At 38.4% G+C, this 26491-nt stretch overlaps 1 protein-coding gene and 1 long non-coding RNA gene across 2 annotated transcripts; one reads left to right on the top strand and one right to left on the bottom strand.

Annotated features, from left to right (window-relative positions):
* The first annotated feature begins 2818 nt into the window (after window positions 1–2818).
* Window positions 2819–6872, top strand: mylpfb (myosin light chain, phosphorylatable, fast skeletal muscle b). The gene is made up of 6 exons (XM_026242202.1): window positions 2819–2966; window positions 3162–3257; window positions 3863–4043; window positions 5555–5633; window positions 5738–5786; window positions 6191–6872. The coding sequence occupies exons 1-6, from the start codon at window positions 2964–2966 to the stop codon at window positions 6293–6295; spliced, it is 513 nt and encodes a 170-aa protein (XP_026097987.1). The 5' UTR covers window positions 2819–2963; the 3' UTR covers window positions 6296–6872.
* Window positions 6873–11228: 4356 nt separating this feature from the next.
* On the bottom strand, window positions 11229–21203 carry LOC113069193 (uncharacterized). The gene is made up of 5 exons (XR_003279671.1): window positions 20985–21203; window positions 20616–20678; window positions 20382–20451; window positions 18551–18632; window positions 11229–11384 (listed from the first exon to the last, which is right to left on the bottom strand). It is a non-coding gene; the product is annotated as an uncharacterized LOC113069193 (long non-coding RNA).
* Between the last annotated feature and the right edge of the window lie 5288 nt (window positions 21204–26491).

The following is a 26491-nucleotide window of genomic DNA, read 5'->3' on the forward strand; positions in this document are numbered from 1 at the left end:
GAATCTTTACTTACCATAATGTCTTTCTCTCACTTCTTTCATGCTGAGAAAATGGTGGCTTCTCACACTGGCGACGTCTGATCTTAACGTGACGTGCATGCTCTCCTTCAAGTCCGCATTCCCAACCCAGCACCACTGGGTTATGATCAAGACCAATTTTCAACCCAAACTTAGGTTAAAACAACCCAATGTCCTGCCCAGTGGTCTCAACCCAGCATTTTGGGTGAAAAAAAAACCCAGAATTTTTTAGAGTGTAAGGAGTTTGACTGACAAAAGTTTTGGATCCCCTGCCCTATATTTATCCCATGGGAGGAAAAATGGAATGTGGTTATAGAGCAGGGGACAGCAACCATGAGTTAAAGTGTGTGTCTGTGTGTGTAAGGCCAAAAGAGAATGTGTTATTGGAAAGAGAACATTTGGGCTAGCGTGAAACAGATTCCACTCTTGGACGCTATTCATTTGTTCAGTGAGTGTGAAAATTGGGGGATGGCGAGCTATTTCTATCCACAGCTGTCACTTTTTCCACTACACCTTTTCTTGTAGTGACCCTTAAACTGTTCAGTTATTTTAAATAAACTACTTATACTATGGTCACTTATAAAATGACTACTTTAAGATCAATATATTATTACTTGTGTCACTCTTCATATGGGAAAATCTTCCAATTTCAAAATACATAACAAAAATATTACTACAACAGAATTAACACCAAGTGTACGAGTTTGATTCTCAGGAAGCTTTGCAATCAAATGTATAGCTTTATTGCAGGGAGAGGCTTTCAGTGATGTTCTAAAATATATTTTGGACAATATGTAAGCTGCATTTTACTTGATGAAAAAAAGTAATTAAATCATTAAATATCATTACAATTTATAATTGTAGCTGTTTTCTCTTTTAATAAATTGTAATATGTAATTTATAGCTGTGATGGAAAGCTGAATTTTTGCCAACCATTATTCCACTCACATAATCCTTCAGAAATCCTTCAAAAATTCTGATGTTGTGCTTTAGAAACATTTCTTATTTTTATCAATGTTGAAAAACAAAAACAAACAAACAAACAAACAAACAAAACAACAAAAACAATTAATAGTTTTGTGGAAATTGCGATTATTTGATTAGAAAGTTGACTTTCATAATTATTTGATTGTAAATGTCTTACTGTCACTTTTGATCAAATGCATTTTTGATAAATAAAAGTATTGATTTCTTTAAAAAATACTGATGCTAGCTTTTGAATGGCCATATTTTACTTTATTTTAAAACACATGAATGACATATAAATATAAACATTTGCTATGGGCAACTAGAATGAAAAGCTCATTGATGTTTCATTATGTAGCCTAATTAATAGTGCTGTCAAAATGCTTTAATTGTTTTAATTAATGTAATATATATATATATATATATATATATATATATATATATATATATATATATATATATATATATATATATATATATATATATATATATAATGAATAAGTTTCATATTTATTAATTAATTAATTTATTCATTTGTTCATTCATTGACAAGTACAAGGAAAGAGTTTTTAGGTGGAAAGTTTCACTATAAAACACTGCCTGATTGGATAGCTGGATAAAAAAAAAATCGGTGCATTTTGCAAAGACAAATTTTATTCAGCAATTAATCTTTGACACAGGCCTATCATTTAAAAGCAAAACACCCTACAGAAACTACCTCTACTGGGCCTCACCAACGTAATTTACAGGAGTAGCTATGTTATTCGTGGGCAAATAATGAGATCTGTTAATGATATTGTCATCCATTTATCCATTCCCAAAACCTTTAATTTGAATACATACCTTCAGTGTTGGGACCATGATAAATGTCCAGCTATGGATGCATATATGGTGTGAAGTGGGAGGGCTGCAGAACACAGTTTTGGACTGTTCCAGAGGCATATATGCTCCCCAATATAGAGCTCCAGTACTTGAAAAGTATGTTTAGTCATCAAACTTCCATTACATACAGAAACATGTATCCATAAAATACATATTATACAATACAGCACCTTTATTACTTTCCAGTATGTCCATATGATGTTAGTTAGCCGCTGTATAGAGCAAACATTAACTAATTTTCATTTTTTATGAAAAACAGAAACACCAAAAATGTTCATATAGGCAACAAATGATACATACTATTAATAGTAATATTTTATAGTAATAGTTTACTTTCAAGACATATTGAGGTATTAGCAGGATATGTCATTATATTTATATGCTAAGAAAGACGCTTTCTTACTGGACATACAAAAAAGTGTCATATTGCATAAATTAATATTATAGTAGATTATGCAAAAACACTTTTTTTTAGACCTAAAGCAATACATGCCACAAAGCAAACAAGGTCTTACATGTATTCAAACTCACCAAATGCTCATTAACTGTTATAGTAGTAGGTGAAGAACACTAGCTCTTGTTTGGTCTTTAGTTACATAATAACAGGATTAGGATTAGGAACAAAGATATTAAGCAGTTTTCAAGACTGATAATAATAAGAAATGTTTCTTGCTGTAACTGATCAGTCTAAGAATACTGAGCAAAATCTAAATCAGAGTTGAATCGTGAGACAGAGTCAACAATATGAAAAAGAAACAGAGCTAGCCCTTTAGTCAAGCCAGCAACAATATCTTTGGCTTGCCATATTTGTCCACAAGGTAAACCAAACTATTCCCAAAATTACTGGACTGATTTCAACTCATTCCAAGGCGTGCAAATCCTATTTTGGATCAGGAATGAAAAGTGACACCAAAGCACTCCATATACCTCCTGTCTTGTACTTTCACCAGCTCTCACTTTCCTAAACCTGAGGTTCAGGCTAAAGTTAGCAGACCCAGGCCGGTATATAAGACCCCAGATGGGGACTACGAAGATGTCAGTCATATCAGCGTGGTGTACACTTCCCCTCTCTTGACCAACTGCAAAAACTTTGAGAGATGGTGAGTGTTTTTTGTTTGTTTTTTAACTATTTTTATTATACAAAAATACTGTATAAAATCAGTTATTCATAATGATATAGATAGATAGATAGATAGATAGATAGATAGATAGATAGATAGATAGATAGATAGATAGATAGATAGATAGATAGATAGATAGATTCTTACTTTTTTCTAACGTTTCTTTTCCTCTAGGCACCCAAGAAGGCCAAGAGGAGGCAGCAGGCAGAGGGCGGCAGCTCTAATGTCTTTTCCATGTTTGAGCAGAGCCAGATTCAGGAATACAAGGAGGTACATTTCTGCTAAACCTCACATAAGTCCAATACATTAACATTTATTTTGCATAAACTGTTATCCAAAGCTACTTTTATAAGAAAAAACTAAGAGGATAATTTTAACAGTCAAATCAATATTCATTAATGACACTCTCCCATGCTCATGTGTTTAAAAACCTTGAACATTAGTTATTCAGAAAGTGTTCCATTTTAGAACTATTCAACCACTGTAAGAAAGTACTCATTAAGTGTAGTACTATTGGTTTCATTTCCAGTAACCAATGGCATGAAAGTTAACTATACAACTTCTATAACTGTTGTAAGTAATAAGGAGGGATGGTAAACGATTAGTTGGGTCTGACAACTGTAACCAATCCCTCCTCTTTAAATATCCCCAAAGTTTTGTTGTACATTCTGTGACCTTTTTAAAATCTTAGAAAGACAAGTGGGCAGCAGCTGCCAAGATATGGTAGGGTCTCAGATGTCATCTCAAGTTTCAGAGATGTTCTGCAGAAAAACATCATGACCTGATGCCAGAAGGGAAACATTTCATAACTATAAAAATGTATTTTCTTTTGGGACCTACGAAGCAATTACTCTTACCCTCTCTAAAACTTACAGGCTTTCACAATCATCGACCAGAACAGGGATGGTATTATCAGCAAGGATGATCTAAGAGATGTGCTGGCCTCCATGGGCCAGCTAAATGTGAAAAATGAGGAGCTGGAAGCCATGGTCAAAGAGGCTAGTGGCCCCATCAACTTCACTGTCTTTCTCACCATGTTTGGTGAGAAGCTGAAGGGTGAGTCAAAATCTTTTCAGACTTTGATTATCCTTGTAATCACACAATTTCTGTTGCTAATACTTTTGGTTTGGGGTTTAGTATTAAACTTTGTAAACTTTACCTGAGCACATAACTCTAACTTGCTAGGACATTAACATGCATTTGGAAGACGCTTTTATTCAAAAGTGTCTTACAGTGCTTTCAAGATAAAGATTTCATTAGTTCATGCATTCCTTAGGAATCGAACCCATGACCTTGGTCAATACCATCACAAGGGATGTGCCAAGTGTGCAACCACACAGGGCCTTGTGCCTTAAGAGGGCCTGCATTTTATGTTTTTTTTTATGTCTAATTTTTATTACTGTTTTTCCACCCATTTTGTCCTTTGAAAGACTAAAATAGTCATAGCTATAGACAGTATAAAACTATGTGTATAAGAACGAGGAAAGCTTTTTATTGTTCGAAAAGTTGTAAAAGTTAAACTTTTAGGCTGGTCTGTCTCAGTGGTCATTAATGTCAAATTTAATTGAGATGCTTTAATCGAATACTGTCACTGTCACAATGCAACAAGAGTTCATAAAAAAATTTAGATTCAAGTAGTACTGTATTAGAAAACACTGGCAACAGCAATAGTATCCAGTTATGAAAACTACTCAACTTTTTATGAAATTTTGCCATTTTGGATAAAAAAATATCTAATCATGATTCATGTAAATCATAAATGAACTTGACAAGAAACATTTGCGTTTTTGACTATTAGACATACAAATAAGAGTGAATGTGCACATTTTAAAATAAAATATTATTTTCAAATAGTGTAAATGGATTACTACGTCATATGAAGTGTCGTTTGAAATTTTCGTCTAAAATTGGCATTTTTATCAGGCTCCTATGAATGGAAATGGATAGTTTATTTTCTTTCCCATTAAAGTAGAATAACTGAACATAAACATAGGAGCCTGAGGAAAAAAAAAAAAATTAAGAACATTTTAGATGGCACTTAGAGGATTTTGCATGTCAAGTCAAGTCACCTTTATTTATATAGCGGTTTAAACAAAATACATTGCGTCAAAGCAACTGAACAACATTCATTAGGAAAACAGTGTGAACAGTTCATCTGAACTCTTCATATATAACAACAAACCTATAACCTACTTTAGCATTCTTATTTACTTATGTAATTGATTTTATTATTATTATTATTATTATTATTATACAGTAGATCTTATATTCCTTATGATCATGTGCGTGACCATGATTTGTGCACAAGCATGTCAGTAAGCATGTCATCACAATCGATCAGATGTGTGTTAAAGTTGTGTTCGTTACTATAGCAAACCCTTCCCCGCCCACTCACAAAATTGCTGAGTGCCCAGGTTTTTCTTGGACAAACATTGTTTACATTTTCTTCAAAAAAAATTTTAATATAGTTGTATATTTATTTTGTAGTGTAATTGTAGTATTGACATCTTAAATCAAGCATTCACATCTAGTAGTCACAACATTTATTCATCAAACATTTAATTTAGGTGCCGATCCTGAGGATGTTATCGTAAGTGCTTTCAAAGTCCTGGACCCTGAGGCTACAGGCACTATCAAGAAGGAATTGTAAGTATCCTGACCTATTGTTGTTCACACTATAGAATGAATAAACAACTATGGTGAAAGGCCATACATTTTCAAGAATGTAACATTTTATTTTATTTTTTTAGCCTTGAGGAACTCCTGACCACCCAGTGTGACAGGTTTACTGCTGAAGAGGTTAGTTGTAGTTGGATTATATCAATTAGTGGTGTTTGCTAATTCAGGAATTACAATTACAATTTCTCATACTGTAAGCTTCATGTGTAAATATTCCAGACTATAAGTGATATGGTCATGAATCAAAATCAAATTCTAAATCTGTAGCTTTTTGAGAAGTAATTACTTTTTGCCTGGCAAGTGATAAACATGAAAAAAATATCCCTTAGACATACATTTACACTACTGCCCTTGAGATATCAGTTTCTAAATCCTTTTGATGCTACACTGATTTCTAATAAGGCAAATATCTTCTGTTTCATTCCTGCATTCTCCCAAATGCCTGTTCTGGGAGTATATTTGGTGAGCAGGTATGAAATTCCACAAAAAGGACATTGTTTTCTTGATTGATTGTTTTTTTCTAGATGAAAAATCTTTGGGCTGCCTTTCCTCCAGATGTGGCTGGCAACGTAGACTACAAAAACATCTGCTACGTCATCACACACGGAGAGGAGAAAGAGGAAGAATAATCTCAGTCCATCAACCCTCTCTAACTCCTCTCATTATCACAACATCTTGTTATATTATCTGTTTCCCCATGCTCTATCTGTCCTCTCAAAGAAAGACATGTCTAAACTGGTGGTCTGTTAGAATTTGGGCTGTCTGAACATGAGTCATATGGAGATAATGTGATTATTTTAAATAAAATAATCTAAAATCATGAAATCACACCCTCTCCGTTCTGTCTGCCAGTATTTCTCTTTATAAATGTATAAGCAGAGGAGATATTTAAAGAGATGGTGCATCTCTGTAACAGAGTGCCACCTTCTCTCTCAGTGTTTCCCGTTTCTTTTCATGGAGAAACAGAAATATTAAGAAGGAAAGACATTAAGCACTAAGAAAAGATACAGAGGAAGACAACGTGAGGATGAGTAAAATAAACAAAATAAAACATCTTTGTTTTTACTTTTAGTCACTTGTTTACTCCTCCATTCCAAAGTCATCTTTTCTTGCATTTACTTTCCTTTCTCTTTATTCAACTCGTTGTCGTCAAAACCACCTGTAACTCCAAGATAACACAAATAAAAGCACCTAAATCTTTCATACTCCTTTTGTCTCTTCTTGTTGAGTTCCTGCCTCTGCAGCTGAACCAGTAATAAATCTGTTGAAATCTATGAAATTCATATTTACAATAAAGAGGTCATGAACTGCATTTAATTTAATTTAATTTAATTTTTCATTCATATTTTATTATGGTGTTACGCCACTACCATAACACAAAAGATTCTCTTGGAGAACTTACTAAGCAATTAAAAACCACTACGCCTTCAGCTGACATAAGTTATGATACAGTTTTAAGACACTGGATTTACTCCAAACATCCGAATATCAGACTAACTTATGGCTATGTTTTATGAACCCCCCCCCCCCCCCAAGAAATTAACAAAAAAAAAACACAAATCAAAAACTAAAAAATATTAAATACTATACTTCTCCAATGTACATTAAATGTCTAGAACATCATACCTCAACAGTAACTACAACAACCAAACAATATTTAATACCAATAGTAATTTTCATTGCTTTTAAAAGTGCTTTTGTTTTCTATGTATAAAAGAGTTTATATGTAGAACAGCAAATAATCTGTGGAGCAGACAAGAAAGCAGCATTAGATATATCTCTGAGAAAAAAAAAATATATATAATAATGCGTCACAGTATGCGCGACGAAGGGTGTCCCAAACTGAAGTGTGTGGACTCCGAAGTGGGGATGTGAAGTACAATTGTGCCACAGCATCACAACGTACGCTGTCCCAAAGTCAGAATGCGCACTTCGAAGGGCGTATCTGAAGTGCGAACGCTTCTCCGCAGCACGACAACGGCTGACGAATTTCGAAAGCGACATACCTAGAGAAAGTGTTTAAAGCTTAGTTTATTTTTTTTTTTTTTGCATAAAGCCCACAAAAATGAGACAGCAACTATAACTATATTAATGGTCTTTCTCTTTGTCATGTTTTTGAAGTGATGTCATGCAATAGATGTCACAGGCATGGTTTATTTGCTAAGAGGATCGGAGATGGAAGAGGAAGTGTTTGGCTGGGAAGGTAGTGGTGGGAGGAATTCAAACTGGTCAGTGGTGTAAAAACGAAAAAGGAGTGGAGTGAGATTTGGGAACCGATAGTAATAAGGAGCAGTGCAATATAAGGAAAAGGAAGGAATAATATCAGGTAATGTTGAAGTTTGCATCTGGTGATGTTGGTGTTATCAATCCATTGAAAATCACCAAAGCTATAAAGGAGCCGATTGGACAGATCGCATGCGCGAAAACTTTGAGGGATGGTAAGTTACTGATAGTTTGTAAGGATAGCAGTCAACAAAAAGCAGCGCTTGGAATAAAAACTTTGATTTGGTCAGAAGGTTATGTGCACAGTGATGGAAAGAAAAAAGTGTATAAGAGTAGTCGTTTATGTTGTTCTGACTAATATGTTTGTTGAAACGATCCAAAGAGGAGTAAAAGGTGCTGAAGTGAAAGTGGTGAAACGGCTTAAGTGTGTTAGAAAAAATTGTTGACAGCCTGTTATGCTGCATTTTGAGGAGGATAAAATGCCTGAAAGATTGTCAAAAGTGTGGACATGTATGTAGAGGGAAACAAATATGTGCCAGATGTGGAGGAAACCATGAATATGGTAAATGTGAACAAGATGTAAAGCTAAAGTGTTGTAATTGAGGAGGGGGATGTCTGGATGTTGAAGGGGTTTCAGTAGAACAGATAAATAATAAATCTAAGATGCAAATGGCAAGCTTGCAGGCACCATGTGGGGATCCTAATGGTGCTAAAAATCTTGCAGTGGAATGCAAGGAGCTTAATTGTCAATGGTCAGGAATTAAAAAAAATATATATTGCAGAAAAGGATAATAAACCTCATGTAATCTGTATTCAGGAAACTTGTCTTAAGCTTCAGTTGGATTTTAAAGTACAGTGTTATAATAATGTGCGTAGGGATAGAATTTCAGTAGGAAGGGGAGAGGGTACTTTTGTAATGGATGGAATACAATTTAGAATAGTTAAAATATGTAATAAACATGTAGTTGAAATAGCGGTGTGGGCTGGAGATCATAAATTAATTGTATAATCAATTATAAAAATATATATATAGACATTTTAGAAGAAATTAGGGGAGTAGATAATCATAGTCTGGTTTGGTGTGGATAATTTAATGGGCATAGTACATTATGGGGAAGTGAAAGAAATTATTTTAATGGTAATGTCATAGAAGATGTGGTAGATTGAAATTATTTGGCTTGGGTAAATGATGGTAGCACAACAATAATTGATTTATCAAAAGGGAATTGTCCATCTTAGATTTAACTATTGTCACTGGAAACCTGGCAAGGAGTTGTGTGTGGGATACTGTACATTGAAGGAAACTTTAATAGGCAGTGATCATTTTCCAATAATTTGAAAAATATGAATTGATTTGGATGTGAGTGTAGAGGAAACTATGCCTCGATGGAAATTCAAATAAGCTCACTGGGACTAATTTAAGGAACGAAGTGAGATTTTGTTGATAGTAATTGAAGAATCTGAAGAGGAGATTGAAGAACTAAATAATAAAATAAGTAAATGTCTTTGTAAGGTAGCTGAGGAAGCAATCAGCAAAGGTAAGATAAGTAGCAGGAAGAAGTCAGTCCCTTGGTGGACTGAGGAGTGTAGGAAGGCAATAATACTTCATGATAAAGCACTGAAAAAGGTTAGGAAAAATGTTTTTAATGATTTTATTGAATATAAAAAAACAAGCAATTGATAGGAAAGTAATTAAAGATGAAAAAAAATATTGGAGGAAAATTTAGAAAGTATAGGTGAAGAAACTGAAATCAGTTCAGTGTGGGGAAACAAAGAAAGAACAATATTCCAGTTATTATAAGTGAAAGTAAACCAGCTGTTTTGGATAATGAGAAAGCTGAAGTCCAATGCTTTTGTTAAAGTGCGTAGTAATGATAATCTTTCAGAAAATATGAAAAGATATAGAGATGGTGGTTTAAGAGATAATCCTGACCTGAACTATTAATTCATAGGGGAAAGTCAGGATGCACATTAGATAATGAGTTTTCTTTATATGAGCTAAAAAGGGCTATAATTGGGCTAAGCTTACTTTGCCAGGAAATGAAGATTTGTGTTATGAAATGGTAAAGCACCTTTCAGATAAGTCACCGTAACACTATAAAACCTTTGTAGTCCCAGGAAGGAGGAGACGGGAACCGGCGAACATTCAAATTAAACTTTAATAATAAAATAAACACAAAAACAGCGTGACAGTCGGTCATGGACGACTGCAGTGCACAAACACAACAAAACCACAAAATAAAACCCACACTGTAAAAAATTATGCTGTAATTTTACAGTAAATTACTGGCTACTAATTGCATTACTTTCACAGTAATTTACAGTAAGAAATTTAATGTAAATTACAGTAAAATGACAGTTGTGTACAGTCATTTCACAGTTATTGACATCACATCATTACTGTAATTTCACAGTGCATAACTGTATAAATATAGTTATCAGCTGTAACTTGAACAGTAATTTATTGTGTTTCAGCTGTAAAAGTAATGCAATTAGTAGCCAGTAATTAACTGTAAACTTACAATTTAATACAGTAATGCAATATAATGACATAAAAGTAGTAAAAAAAAAGATTCAACAATAGTTTCCACAATTGATTTTATTTTCAATAAAATTGATACAACAATATCATAACATACGTTGCAAGAGTCATTGCATAACAGCGGGCAAGAGTCGGCAACGGGCAAGAGTCGGCAATGAGATGGCAGTCCAAAAAACACAGCTAGAGGTAAATACCAGAGCAAATGAAAAAAGTAATACCATCAAAACAAATAACATGGCAACCCAAGCCCCAACACACAGGTTTCATGCGAAGTACATACTTAAAGGAGAACTCCGGTCAATTTTAACATTGAGCTAATTTTTTTGTAAATTTGGAGTGCTGTCAGTACACAGAACAACGACAAAAACGGTGACAACGGTGTTCCCTACATTTGTTATCCTCTTTTTAAAATTTGCACCCTCTTGACTTCAATGGGGCAATATTTTAAACCTGCTTTTACCCTCTTAGCATCCTTGATGTGTCATTACAATTGCACAGCCAATGTGAGTGATTCCTTTAGCGTTAACACGGGTGAATCTGACTGCAGTAGATGTGAAAAATATGAATAAAAATGAAGTTAACTTTTTTTTTCATATTTTTCACATCTACTGCAGTCAGATTCACCCGTGTTAACTCTAAAGGAATCACTCACATTGGCTGTGCACTTGTAATGACACATCAAGGATGCTAAGAGGTTTTGCCCCATTGAAGTCAACAGGGTGCAAATTTTAAAAAGAGGATGACCAGTGTAGGCAACACCGATTTTTGTTGTTGTTCTCTGTATTGACAGCACTGCAAATTTACAAAAAAATTAGCTCAATGTTAAAATTGACTGGAGTTCTCTTTTAACACAAAATCTGATTATGTTGCCATCCATTCAAAATCCACAAGTTTGCACAGCAGAGAACAAACTTGCTGATTGATGCCTCCCTGCTTCTTCTTGGATTTAGATCCTGTATCAGGGTTGATGCCCAGGAAGCAAAAAACAAAAAAAAAGTCTGAGAGATTCCCTATTTTAGTTATATATTTGAAAATACAGTCTTAACATTAGAATATATTTTACACTGATTATTTTTCAATAATACATTTAGTTTTTCTAATTTGCTATTTGCTGACCACAACAGCACATGCAAAACACCTTAGGGTAAGAGGTGCTCATTCCTGTAGCTGGAAATCTACCTTTTGTTGGATCAGACTGAACTCTGCAGGAAGGTAGATATCCAGAAACAGGAATGAGCACCTCTTACCCAAGGTCTTAATTTTATGGACGGAAAGACAGGAGTCACGATATACAGTGAAATGGGATTATTAAACTTCAAAAAGAGACAGTTTAAAGACATGCAATTGCACGTTTGAAAGTAAAAACTGTTGCACATCCACCAGGTTTGAGTTCATTCATGACTCGTGGTTTCAGAGCAGTTTGTAATAATGGGCAGTACTCAAAGAAATGGTTAACTTAAAAATTTAAATTTGCTGATTTATATTTGTATTTTGGATTGTCATTCCATCATTGGACGCTCCATTCACTTTAGCCTGAAATGAAACCCTAAAAATCTTAAATTCTTTTCTGATGAAGAAATAAACTATAAATTATCAGCAAATTAAAATGTTTTGGGTGAACTGTTCCTTTAATAAGTACTGTTTACATTGTTTATAATATGCTGTTGATAAATTTTGAGTTTACTTTACGGCGTTTACATTTCTAAACATAATGGAGTGAGATTTTTTCAGACATGGAATGGTGATTGGAACGTCTGTACCTAATCTGTTCGCCGTGTTTTGCCTAGGGATGCAATGTTCAAGTCAAGTCTTTCTCTTCATCACAGTGAAAATACAATATATTAACAATTTAACACTGGTATCAGATTGGTACTCGGTATTGGCCAATAAAGGTCTTAAAGGGAGGGTTCAGAGTAAAATCAACCTAGGCTTGTCACAAACGAGACAGGAGGCAGACAGGATGGACCGTTTGAGAGTTTTATTAGCAGAATGCTCCGAACCAGACGGGAATATCAGAGTGAGAGCGAGTATGGACCAATATCAATTCAACTGAGCGATCTCTGATCACAGTAAGTGGAAGTGGGATCACCGAAGGAGGACTGAAGGCAGAAGAAGACTGGCCGATCTTTGAGGGTTCTCAGAAGATACGCGGATTCTCAGGCGAGTGTTGAGATAGAGTCTGTAAGCCATGTAATGACGAGATCAGACGGAGACTGAAGGTTGAGAGTGGGTATATAAGGGTGAGCAGTGATGAAGGATAGCAGGTGACGGTGATGAGGATGAAGAGATGCAGGTGATGACAATTAATATTCAGGGGATGACGAGCGAGTGGGTGGAGGGAGTGATGATGATGGTGGTGGAATCCTGACAGTACCCCCCCTCCCGAGGCGGCTCTTGACGCTTGAGAAGAGGGGCATTGGCGACGGCGAGGCCTACCACGACCTCTGGGGGCAGGACGATCAGGATGGTCTGCATGAAACTGGGTGAGGAGGGTTGGGTCCAGAATGTCTTCGCGGGGTACCCATGAGCGTTCCTCGGGGCCATAATCCTCCCAGTCGACTAGATATTCCAGCCGGGGGCCTCGTCGCCGCGAATCCATGATGTTGCGGACACGGTAGATAGGCTCCTCTTCTACTGGAACGGGAGGAGGAGGTAAGTCCCTAGGTCCTGGATCTGAGGGAGGAGAAGTGACAGGATCAATGAAGGGTTTTAACAAGGAGACGTGAAATGAGGGTGAAAACTTGTAATGAGGTGGGAGGTTGAGTCTGTAAGTGACTTCATTCAGCTGCCTCTGCACGGTAAATGGTCCGATGTATCGGGGACTCAGCTTACGGCAGGGCAGGCGAAGGCGGATGTCTCGGGTTGAAAGCCACACCTTCTGACCCGGTTGGTACTGGGGAGGGTCTGTCCCTCGACGATCGGCTTGGGTCTTGTGCCTTCGCACTGCCTGTTGGAGGTGAACGTGAGCTGAGTCCCATACCCTCTCGCTCTGATGGAACCAATAGTCAATGGCTGGAACCTCCGAGGGATCCCCAGACCAAGGGAATAGAGGAGGTTGAAAACCCAGGATACATTGAAAAGGAGTGAGCCCGGTGGTGGATTGCCTGAGAGAATTCTGGGCGTATTCAGCCCAGGGGAGGTAGCGGCTCCAGCTGTCCTGGTACTGGTGGCAATATGACCTGAGGTACCGTTCTCCAGGATCTTCCGCTCAGTCTGGCCGTTCGTCTGAGGGTGGTATCCTGAGGAGAGACTAACAGTTACCCCAAGTAGTCGGAAGAAGGCTTGCCATACCCGAGATATGAACTGCGGACCTCTATCCGATACTATATCTTCGGGAATTCCAAAATTTCTGAAAACATGGTGGAACAAAGCCTCCGCGGTCTCAAAGGCGGTAGGGAGTCCAGGTAAGGGGATCAGCTTGCAAGCCTTCGAGAACCGATCCACTGCTACTAGAATACAGGTGAAGTTGTTAGATTTAGGAAGGTCAGTCATGAAGTCTACACCAAGATGAGACCATGGACGACGGGGTATAGGAAGAGGTACGAGTTTACCCTCCGGGAGTTTTCTGGGAGTATTAGTGATGGCGCAGACTGAGCACCCTTGGACAAACCGGGAGACATCTTGGGAGATAGATGGCCACCAGTACCGTTGACTGAGGAGCGAGAGGGTACGCCTGCTACCTGGATGACCAGAGCCCGGAGCTGTATGAGCAGAGTCCAGAAGGGCGGTGCGGAATTGTTGAGGTACAAAGGTGAGCCCCTCTGGACCTCCCGGCGGAGCGGGATGGAGACGGTTTTCCTGGGATATCTGATCGTCTATGTCCCAGAGGATTGGACAGGCAAACACGGCTGGAGGGAGAATGGGTTCAGGGCGGTACTCCTCAGACGAGGAATGATAGAGGCGAGAGAGAGCGTCAGCTTTTCCATTCTTACAGCCGGGTCGGTAGGTAACAACGAAATCAAAACGGGTGAAGAAGAGAGCCCAGCAGGCCTGACGAGGATTGAGCCGCTTGGCTTCTTTGAGGTATTCCAGATTACGATGATCGGTGATTACTTGAAATTGGTGATTGGCTCCCTCCAGCCAATGCCTCCACTCTTCCAAGGCAAGTTTGATTGCAAGCAGTTCCCGATTTCCGATGTCATAGTTTCGCTCCGCCGGGGACAGCTTCTTGGAGAAGAAGGCACATGGATGGAGTCTGGAAGGTTCACCCTGCCGCTGGGAGAGGACTGCTCCTACTCCGGTAGAAGACGCATCAACCTCGACGACAAATGGCAGATCTGGATCAGGATGGGCGAGGACGGGAGCGGTTGAAAAGGCGTCTTTTAATTGTTGGAAGGCTTGGATGGCTTCGGAGGAGAAGGATAGAGACTTGGTCTGGCCCTTCAAAGAGGAGGTCAGAGGAGCACTGATAATGCTGTAGTTATGGATGAATCTCCTATAAAAGTTGGCAAATCCGAGGAATCTTTGAAGCTCTTTCACTGTAGTGGGCTGCGGCCAGTTCCGGATGGTATCCACCTTCCTCTGGTCCATTTGCACACCATGCTGATTTATGATATAGCCCAAAAACTGTACCGACGTGGTGTGAAATTCACATTTCTCCAATTTCAGGAATAAGTGATGGACTCTCAATTTCTGCAGGACCAGAGTGACATGGCGTCTGTGTTCAGGAAGTGATGATGAATAGATGAGGATATCATCCAAGTAGACTACAACAAATCTATTGAGGTACTCTCGGAACACTTCATTCATGTAATTCTGAAAGACTGCAGGGGCGTTAGATAGGCCGAACGGCATTACCCTGTACTCATAGTGGCCGGAAGGGGTGACGAAAGCAGTCTTCCACTCGTCACCCCGACGGATACGGATTAAGTTGTATGCACTGCGCAGATCCAACTTGGAGAATATACGGGCCCCACGTAGTTGTTCCAGGGCTGCTGGGACCAGAGGAAGGGGGTAGCGAAATTTGACCGTTTGGGAGTTGAGATGGCGGTAATCAATACACGGTCGCAAGCCTCCATCCTTCTTAGCCACGAAAAAGAAGCTGGAAGCGGCAGGTGAAACCGATGGTCGGATGAACTGCTGCTGAAGGGCTTCTTTCACATACTCCTCCATGGCCTTCTGTTCCGGGATGGAGAGAGGGTAGATATGGCCTTTAGGTAGAGTGGCTCCAGGTAGCAGGTCGATGGCGCAGTCCCATGGCCGATGAGGTGGTAACTTGGTCGCCAACTGCTTGCTGAACACATCCTGGAACCCCCTGTACTCAGCAGGAATCTCCACTTGATGCTGGACTTCTGGACTCTCAACTGAAGTCGAACAGACTGGGAGTTTGGGTTTGAGCACGGAGGAAGAAGAAGAGGGAGAAGACAGGGCTTTCTTCTTGACTGGAGCTAGACAGGTATGTGTACAGTTTTCTCCCCAACGAAGAACCTCCCCGGATTTCCAGTCAATGGTGGGCTGATGTTGAATCAACCAGGGGCGTCCCAGGATGAGCTCAGCAGTAGACTCCTCCAGCACCAAGAATGAGATCTCTTCTGTGTGTAAACAGCCAATTCGGAGCGTTAATGTGGGAGAGACATGACTGATTCGACCTCGACCCAGCGGCTTTCCTTGGATGGTTTGAACTCTGAGCTCTTGAAGGCTGCGGTGCTTGCGGACGTTCAGTTTTTGGAGGAGCTGGGTTGAAATGAAGTTCCCCGCTGAACCGGAGTCGAGATGGGACACAGATATGCGGGGTTAATAGATGAACCATGGTACGATTTAAAGATTCCACTTTAGGAGGGATCTGAATGGAGCTTACCGCAGAACGTTGAGGTCGAACAGGACAGGAGCAGATGAGGTGATTGTCGCTCCCGCAGTACAGACAGAGGTGAAGCTGGATACAACGCTGGCGCTCAGAAGGAGTGAGATGGGTGGAGTCCACTTGCATGGGCTCAGGTGCTGGAGGAGAAGCAATGGGAATCGAGGACGGAGGACTGACAGCGGTAGACGGATTGTCACAGGCAGATAAGCGTTGTGAAACTCGAATGGTCTTCTGAATGAGGTTCTCAGTTCCCATGGAGTCATCATAAACAACCAATAGCTGACGGATGTTCGGATTCAGGCCGTGGCGGAAAGCGGTAATCAGGGCCGACTCGTTCCAGCCACAGGATGCCGCCAGGGTGCGAAACTGGAGGGCATACGTGCTGACAGAGGAGTTTCCTTGACGGAGATTGTAAAGCTGATCGTGAACTGAGAGATCTGAAACAGCCTGGCCAAAGACTTCCTTAAAATGAGATATGAAACCTGACAGGGACTTTAACACTGGGGAATCTGAATTCCAAAGAGATTGTGCCCACTGGAGAGCTCTGCCAGAGAGTAGAGAAATAATAAAGGCCACCCGGGCGGAATCATCGGTAAACTGATGCGCTTGCATTTGGAAATATAGTGAAACCTGAAGCAAAAAACCGCTGCAATCCTCCGCCTCACCACTGAACGGCGCTGGTCGGGCCATGGGACTCGCAGAGGCAGCCGGCGAAGTAGCGGGTGTTTGCGGAAGTTGATGTTGGCGTGCAGAGTGAAGGATTGCTTCAGGGATGGCAGAAGGGTTGTCCGGTAAAGAAGAGAAGATTGACTGGCGCACTGCTCGCACTAGTTCGGCAAACGGGTCTTGAGATGGTTTTCCCCCAGGCTCCGTAGGATTCTGCATCTTTGGTCTGATCTTCTGTCACAAACGAGACAGGAGGCAGACAGGATGGACCGTTTGAGAGTTTTTTAGCAGAATGCTCCGAACCAGACGGAAATATCAGAGTGAGAGCGAGTATGGACCAATATCAATTCAACTGAGCGATCTCTGATCACAGTAAGTGGAAGGAGGACTGAAGGCAGAAGAAGACTGGCCGATCTTTGAGGGTTCTCAGAAGATACGCGGATTCTCAGGCGAGTGTTGAGATAGAGTCTGTAAGCCATGTAATGACGAGATCAGACGGAGACTGAAGGTTGAGAGTGGGTATATAAGGGTGAGCAGTGATGAAGGATAGCAGGTGACGGTGATGAGGATGAAGAGATGCAGGTGATGACAATTAATATTCAGGGGATGACGAGCGAGTGGGTGGAGGGAGTGATGATGATGGTGGTGGAATCCTGACAAGGCTCCTTTGCACCATGACCTCGAGCCAAACACCCCCCAGAAGCCTTTTTACCCTTGGTTGAACATTATTAAAGTTAGAGCTTATTTAGAGATATCAGCCGGATGGCTTTTTGCAAGCGCTAATGGATCCTAGGCTGTATCTGGTAAATTACCCCACTAATAATGCCCAGAATGGTGCCAAAACTTCTACAGTAGTACAAATAGGTTCTGTACTCATAAATCAAGGCTTTTGAAAGTTTTAAAGTACATCAGTAGTTTATTTAAATAACACTTGCCTGACAGCTCATGCTACCACCTTATGAAACTAAAATATATTGCAGTATATTGAAAGCGGCAATCATTTGTATATTTTGCAATATATAATATATATTATATAATATATGTATCATCAATATATTATTTAATGTATTGAAATATATAAAATATTAGAAAATAAAGAGGAAAATAATATATTACAATATATCACAATACATTTTAAGAAATAACCCAGACGTCGACGTCACTTCAGTGGCTTGGGAAAAGCACGTAAAAGTCCTGGCAGAAAGCGCTGCGTAAAGATGTAGTGTAATGACAAATAATTTCTTTTTTTCCGAACTGTTAACAACTTACTGTTAACTAGTTATTGTTGCAAACTGGTACTACCAACAAAGTTTGTACCATTCTGGTCATTATTAGTGGGGTAAATTATGAGATACATCATAGGATCCATTAGCCCCTGCACTAAACCATCTGGCTGATTTCTGTAAATAAGCTCTAACTTTAATAATGTTCAACCAAGGGAAAAAAGGCTTCTGGCGGGGGGGTGGGGGGTGTTTGGCTTGAGGTCTTGGTGCAAAAGACCCTTGGGTGATTTTACTCCGAACCATCCCTTTAGTCCCACATGAAACATTGAAAGGAGATTAAATACGATTTGAATAAATTCAAGAGTGCATGTAGACTCTTCTGGATATTGAAGATTCAAACAGTAGTAACTGGAAAACAGCGAAGCAATACCAGTGATAAAGTCTGCGTGTGGCCCCATGACAACTTGTCCTTCGATGGAGAGCAACCATGCTGCAGGCTTAATCATATAACCCTGAAATAAACAAAAGTACCAAACATTATGCAGGACCTGTAAGACCTGCACTCACAAAACAAGATGAACTAATGGTCAAGCATTTTAAAGGGATGGTTTGGAGTAAAATCAACATAGGGTCCTTTGCACCATGACCTCGAGCCAAACTCCTTGGATCCATTAGCGCCTGCACTAAGCCATTTGGCTGATTTCTCTAAATAAGCTCTAACTTTAATAATGTTCAACCAAGGGAAAAGACCCTAGGTTAATTTTATTCCGAACCATCCCTTTAATGTTGTACAAACATGCAATGTTATAAAAAATAAAGTTGTGTTAGTTAAAGGGATACTTCACTTTAAAATGAAAATTCTGCCATCATTTACTCACCCTCAAGTTGTTTCAAACCTGTATGAATTTCTTTCTTCTGCTAAACAGAAAGATAGATATTCTGAAGAATGTCAGTAACCAAATGGAAAAGGAAAAAAAGTACTATGGAAGTCAATAGTTCCAGTTAACGGTTTGGTTACTGAGTATCTTCCTATGTGTTCAGCAGAAGAAGGAAATTCATACAGGTTTGAAACAACTTGAGGGTGAGTAAATGATGACAGAATTTTCATTTTAAAGTGAAGTATCCCTTTAAACGACTTAAAGGAATAGTTCACCTAAACATTTATATTTGCTGATAATTTACTTACCCTCTGGCAATCAAAGGTCCATCCACACGACTCCAGTCATCAAAAGAAGTCTTCTGAACCCAAACCATTGGTCATTTTTAAAAACAAAACAATACTTGAATTCTTATCAACTGTAAATCTTGTTCGTGAGAGGTACTGCATGACATATTGCACAAGGAGAGTTTGGTAAATATCACGCTTGACATCATCATGTAGACATGGTCATACACGATAAACCCATGAAGCTATAATTTTGAATAATAATAATACAAATACAAATCTAGAGCAAAGAACATTAAACGGCTGTACAGCGCTCCTCTTTTAATTGCGACCTAACTTACATGATGTCACGCGTGATCTTTGCCAATGCAAGTTGCGCAAATCCCTCTCACGAACAAGCACAGCTGGACGAAAATGAAGATTTGTAGTTAAAAGTATATAAGATTTGTTTTGTTTTTAAAAATTATCAATGGTTTGGGTTCAGAAGACTTTTATTTGTCGACTGGAGTCATGTGGATTATTTTTATTCACATTGTACAGTCAAAAACCAATGGACTAAAATCTCTTTCAATGTTAAAGGTGGAGGCCTGAAATAAAATTTCTGATTTGATGAAGAAAGAAACTCAGAAATATTGGATGACCTGCGGAGGAGTATATTTTTGGGTGAACTATTCCTTTTACAAGACTTAACTCACTGCCAATATAATTCATAGACAATATAATGCAGAGGTCTTCAACCCTGCTTCTGGGGACCCACTGTGCTGAAGCAGGTTGGAAATAAACTTTGCAGGACAGCAGGTCCCCAGGAGCAGGGTTGAAGACCTCTGTATTAAGGTACTGGACACATGTAGGTTTAATCAGTAATATACTGAATGACGTTAGTAGGGCCCTATGAATTATTTTTTTCTATTTGATTACATTTTAAAAGATTGGTGAAATTGTTTGCTTCATGAATGAAATTGATTATACATGCTGTTTGATGATTAAAATTAAAATTAAACCATAAATATGGAATCCATGAAAACTAAAACGGAAAAAAACTAATTTGGGAAAAAAAGAAGCTGATTTCATAGGGCCTTACGTTAGAAAATCGTACCTTGGACAATCAAGCGAGGTGTGCTTGGCAATCTGGTCATCCTTTGGACGTTTGCAGCTGTGGCAGATGGCTGTAAAGTAAGTTTATACAGAAAACATTTTTATAGATGCAACGGGGTGCAAAGTACACTGCCTTTGACTTTAAACCTTATATTCAGTAACAACTTTACTGAATATACATTAAAAGAAAACTTTTTACCAATAATTGAATAAGTGTTTGCAAAACAAAACTTACGTCAGCCTCAAGCACGATGGCGTCTTGTGGTTCTTTAAAGTATGTCCATTTTTTCCAGATATTCTATACGAAGATCGACGGGGAGAATAAACACATTCTTAAAACACAAATAATAAAAGTACAAAGACAGATTAGTCTATTTTACCCGTGAAGTGCAACCGAAATAAAGTTAGAGTCAAGAATCTCTCAAAAATGATCTTGTCGTGGCATGTGCGTTGTCTTTGAATTGAAATTCACAGGAATTAGCTATAGATATTCAAAATGGATGATGACGCACTTTTTTTCACTCAGATACGAAAGTCTACATGAAATAATACAATTTTAAAATGCAAATAATAAAAGTACAACGACAGAAATATTACATTTTACCTCTGAAGCAATAACTGAAGTAAAGATAAAGTCAACACGGTAAATAATATCTCAGCAGAACTTTTCGTGTGCGTCGTCTTCTAAAGTTCACAGTGATAATGCAAAATGGATGACCGTGTCGAGCTACCCTGAGACATCCCGCCCATTCTTCAAGTTCAAACTTTGTAAAGTTAGCCATGCACTAACGTTAGAGACTAGCCTATTTTTTCTTTCATCAAAAAATTTGTTCAAGATTATTCACCTCTCTCCAAAGACTTAATAAATTTCGATTACGTTCACTTAAATAATTGCACAAAACATAGGATCATTAAAAAAAAATTGCAAGCCATCCTTTAACAAAACTTGGTAACAAAAACATAATTCCTCATAAACAACTGCTGTAAAGCACTTTTCTAAGTTTTTAAGTCCATTTTTCGGCTGCTTTCATGACAATGTCAGGGATTTTCAACCACCACTATGAAACTCTAACTTGCTAGCTAGCCAGATCTCTAAGATCGCATAAATAACTGCTTAGATCCATTTTTGTTTTAGCTATATGCACTTTTTATTTACCTCGTAACTTACCTTTTTACATCAGATATCATCGTCAGTGCCAAGAGAATATTCCTGCGTCGTGTTGTGTCGTCGTGAGCTGGATCAAAGGGAGCATATTATGTCAGACTTATTAAAGTACGGAATTTGTTCTTTTTTTTTGAAGAGAGAGCATAATTACATGTAAAGTAGCCAGACTGAAGATGGCGCCTTCGTTCTCAGCTGAATAGGTAAATAATATCTCAGCAGAACTTCTTGTGTGGTGTGCGTCGTCTTCTAAAGTTCACAGTGATAATGCAAAATGGATGACCATGTCGAGCTACCCTGGGACATCCCGCCCATTCTTCAAGTAATTTACAGTAATTTGCTGTCATATCACAGCAGATAGTTAATAGTCAGTGAGCGAATCCACATTACTGTGATATTACAGTAAAACAATAAAAACAGTATTTTACTGTAAAAACACAGTTAAATATTGTGAAAGTCTGGAAATATTTTACAGTGCAGGCCTGGTCCTCTCTCATCCTTCACTGTTGTAGCTCCTCTTTTATCCTTTCGATCTCTTCTGTGGGACTCAAGAGCGGTGAGTGGTGCAGGTGTCACTCATTTCCAAATCACTCCACTGGCCTCGCTCCGTTCCCACGGCTCTCAGCCCTGCCCCACTCATCACAGTCACGTTATATATTGTTAAATCTTTTTAATAAAGTATGGGAAAAAGGGAGCTTATCGACTACATGGAAACATTGGGATAATTATTCCTATAGCAAAACCAGGAAAGGATAATTCTGTGGCAACTAATTATAGGCCTATTGCCTTTACGTCAAATCTCTTTAAAATCATGGAGAGAATGGTAATTTTTTTACTAAATCATGTGTTGGAAAGTAAAGGATTTTTTCCCCCATTCCAGATTTAGGAAAGGTAGGAATGCAATGGATGTTGTGTTATGTTTAGATTCTGACATAAGGAAGGCTCAAGTTAATAATACAATTTTAATAGGGGTAATTTTAGACGTGGAAAAAGCATTTTATATGTTTGGAAAGAGGGATTTCTTATTAAATTGGATAATATGGTTATTGGAGGAAGAATGTTTAACTGGTTTCATAGTTTTCTTTTAGATAGATCTATTCAAGTTAAGGTAGGATCTTCATTTTCCATGTCTCTGTTTGCAGATGACGGAGCTCTGTGGAAGAGGGGTGAGAATGTTCAATATGTGGTTAAAAGTATGCAGAATGCAATTAAGGAAGTGGAAAAATGTACAGATAAATGGGTATTTTGTTTATCAGTGTCGAAAACACAGGTAATTTGTTTTTCAAAAAAGAGAGAAAGTCCTAATATTAGATTAAAGCTATATGGCAAACCTTTACAACAAGTGAATGTGATAAGATATTTGAGGGTATGGTTTGATTAAAATCTGACATTTGTAATTTATATATATATATATATATATATATATATATATATATATATATATATATATATATATATATAAGATAAATGCAAAAAAAAAAAAGTCTTAAATATATTAAGATGTTTAGCAGGGGTAGATTGGGGTGCCAGACGTCATTTCATTCATAAGGAAAAATATTTTTTGCATTAGGTCAACTATCGATTATGGATGTATAGGATATGGGTCAGCGTCGAAAAGTTTGCTGCAGAAAGTTGAAATGATACAGTCATGAGCATTACGAAAATGTTGCGGAGCGATTAGATCTTCTCCTATTCCTGCCTCACAGGTAGAAATGAGAGAGCTGCAGCTTGATATTAGAAGAGTAAAGTTGATGTTGACTTATTGGATTTCTGTAAAGGGACATGATGAAACTCATCCAATTAAAAAAGTATTGGGAAAATGCTGGGAACATAAATCAGACAAGTTTAGAAGTTTTGGAAGGATAGCAGAAGAAGAAGCCCAGTCATGCGGAATAATTAATCTAGAAATGAGCCCCGAAGTAGTAGTGTAATGAGTTTACACTACAGAGATGGTAGTAATATTATTAGCTATCAGGTGGATGGAGGATACTTGGCCAATGAATGCTGTGTTCAGACTCATTCTCTGCATTAGCAAGTCTTATCAGTGGAAGATCTTCAAGAAGATATTTTGTATGAAATTCTTTTATGTATATATAGAGTGAGTAAGATAGGAATTAAAATGTTTCCTATGGGCTCCAGCACACGTGGGAGTGGATGACATTGAGGTTGCGGATCATGTAGCAAAACAGGCATTGAAATTATCACATATAGAAATTATTATTCCACTAAGCAAAGAAGAAGTTAAAGGGTTAGTTCACCCAATAATCAAAATTATGTCATTAATAACTCTTGTCGTTCCAAACACGTGAGACCTCCGTTTATCCTCGCAACACAGTTTAAGATATTTTAGATTTAGTCCGAGAGCTTTCAGTCCCTCCATTGAAACTGTTTGTATGGTATACTGTCCATGTCCAGAAAGGTAAGAAAAACATGATCAAAGTAGTCAATGTGACATCAGAGGGTCAGTTAGAATTTTTTGAAGCATCAAAAATACATTTTGGTCCAAAAATAGCAAAAACTACGACTTTATTCATCATTGTCTTCTCTTCCGTGTCTATTGTGAGAGGGTTCAAAACTCTGAAGTGTAGTGATATCCGGTTAGCAATTCATTCGATGTAACCGGATGTTCTTGAACCAGTTCAACAAATTGAATTGAATATTTTAAAACTTTTTTAATGTGGCTGACACTCCCTCTGAATTAAAACAAACCAATATCCCGGAGTAATTAATGTACTCAAACAGTGAGTTTAAACTGCTGTGAAGAGAGAACTGAAGATGATCACCGAGCCGAGCCAGATAACGAACTTCATTTGCAATGATTGCCCTTGATTCAAGCCTTCGGTCTACCTGGGCTCATAACATTAGCACAGTATTAGTTCAGAATCAATCACCAAAAGAATCAGGGCCCGATTCCCCAAAACGCTCTTATCGCTAAGTAGTTCTTAACCTATTCCTTAACCTCTCTCTTAACCTTATGGCACGATTCCTGACACGTTCGTACGCTAAGTATATCTTCTGTAAGTAATACTTTTGTAAAGTTGGTCTGGACCATTCGTAAGCTCTCTCTTAGCGTGGTTTGAGCTCAAAACGCTACTGTACAGCAGTCTTTAGAAATCAGCGCAGCGCAGTACAAGTCAAACTATGGTATGTTGACAATGTTTTGGCTCAACAATGATTTTATGTTATTTTTTAAGACTCATAATAAATTATGTTCGCAATGGATACAGGCCTATTTATGAAGTTGACTTTATGTGGTGGTAGTTAGCCTAGGCTTTTTCGTAATGTAATTAAAGCGAATTGACAATCAATTTTTGGATAAATAAAATCTGGTAAACAATTTGTCTCTAAATGGCTAAGATCTATAAATGGCATGGTGGTGTCCAGTAAGCGACCAACTATATTGACTATGGCAGTGAACGTGTCATTGTATTGAATCAAAGATGGAGCCGGACGCGGAGCCGTTTAGTCTATGTCAATTTTTTTATTCGGCAAAACTTAAGCCCTTTTGACATTTTTCCTGACGTGGCTATATTAAAAAAAAAATCCCTCCCAAGACAGCTCATAATGGAGCTGCTGGACCTTCTCAGACCTGCGCTTGCCAGGCTAACGCGACAAAATTTTGCTTTAAGTCCTGGAGACCAGCGCTATTTTTTTTTTTTTTTTTTTTTTTTTTTTTGCTACAGAAAGATTCGTTGAGGTCGTGGGAGAGGGCTACAGTCTATGCAAGACCTCGGTGTGGAGGTGCGTCCACACTGTCACCAACACCCTTCTGCGCCATGCCGGGGATAACATCCTTGTGGATGGCACACTCATCCCTATCGCCAATCCATCAGTGATTGATCAGGTGTACATATCGCGAAAAGGAGACGTGGCCATAAACGTGCAGGTTATAGTGGACCATAGGGGGGCTGATCTCCGCGGCACGAGTGGCACAACAACGGGATGGATGATTAGCGAGGGATACCCGGTTCGTCTATCCGTCACAACATATCGTGTGAACATATTACTGACCATTTGATAATTTAATTTATAGTCTATATTTTACTGATAACTTAAACTATGTTAAAATAAATGTTACTGTAATAATTTGAGGAATATTTAATTTGCATAGAGTGTGTTGTCTTTCTTAACGCTGTATTGCACCATCGCGTGAAGTGGAAAATCGATTCATGAGCAATCGATGCCAACTAATTCAGCACCCTCACTTTGGACAGCGCTCTTGTTACGTCGGACGTAAGAGGCAGCGTGCTAAGAAGCTTCCTAAGTGACACATCGGGGAACACACTTAGGAACATAAACAACTCTGGTATATAAGATGTATCTTTCGAGGTCTTCTTAGCACGCTAAGAGTGAGCGTTATCGGGAAACCGGGCCCAGTTCGGTTCAGACAGGCTATTTTTGGACGAAAATGTATTTTCAATGCTTCAAAAATTTTTAACTGACCCTCTGATGTCACATGGACTACTTTGATGATGTTTTCCTTACCTTTCTGGTGAGTTATTAATGATGTAATTTTGATTATTGGGTGAACTAACCCTTTAAGGCTAAAATTAGAACAGCAATAAAAATGAGATGAGATGAGAATTTGAAATAAGGAGGAGAGAGGTAGATATCATAATTTTGCTAGTAGAAGAGAAGATAAAATTATTACATGACTTCGCACTGGACGTACTGCTTTAAATTTTTCTCATTAGTCAGCTGCAAATATTTCTTGACCCCCAAAAAATTCTAACAAAACGTTTCTCAGTGGTTTACAGTAGTATCAAATGTACTTAAAAACATACTAAAAGTTTACCAAAGTTTGACTCCAAGAAAGGCCCCGTTTTTCAAAATGGCTGCCGCCAGGTACTTAAAATGACCATTACTCCTTTGTATTCCTCCTAGACCAGAAATATTGGTGCCTGATACATGTTTTTGCCATGTAATATTATAACTAGCATATTTGCATG

This window comes from Carassius auratus, unplaced genomic scaffold (assembly GCF_003368295.1).
Source record: "Carassius auratus strain Wakin unplaced genomic scaffold, ASM336829v1 scaf_tig00001016, whole genome shotgun sequence".
Lineage (NCBI taxonomy): Eukaryota > Metazoa > Chordata > Actinopteri > Cypriniformes > Cyprinidae > Carassius > Carassius auratus.

What these genes read in the sequence shown, in the direction of transcription:
- mylpfb (XM_026242202.1), top strand. An exon ending in GGCACTATCAAGAAGGAATT is followed by an intron (nt 5,634 to 5,737) that starts GTAAGTATCCTG and finishes TTATTTTTTTAG; the next exon opens with CCTTGAGGAACTCCTGACCA. An exon ending in ACAGGTTTACTGCTGAAGAG is followed by an intron (nt 5,787 to 6,190) that starts GTTAGTTGTAGT and finishes GTTTTTTTCTAG; the next exon opens with ATGAAAAATCTTTGGGCTGC.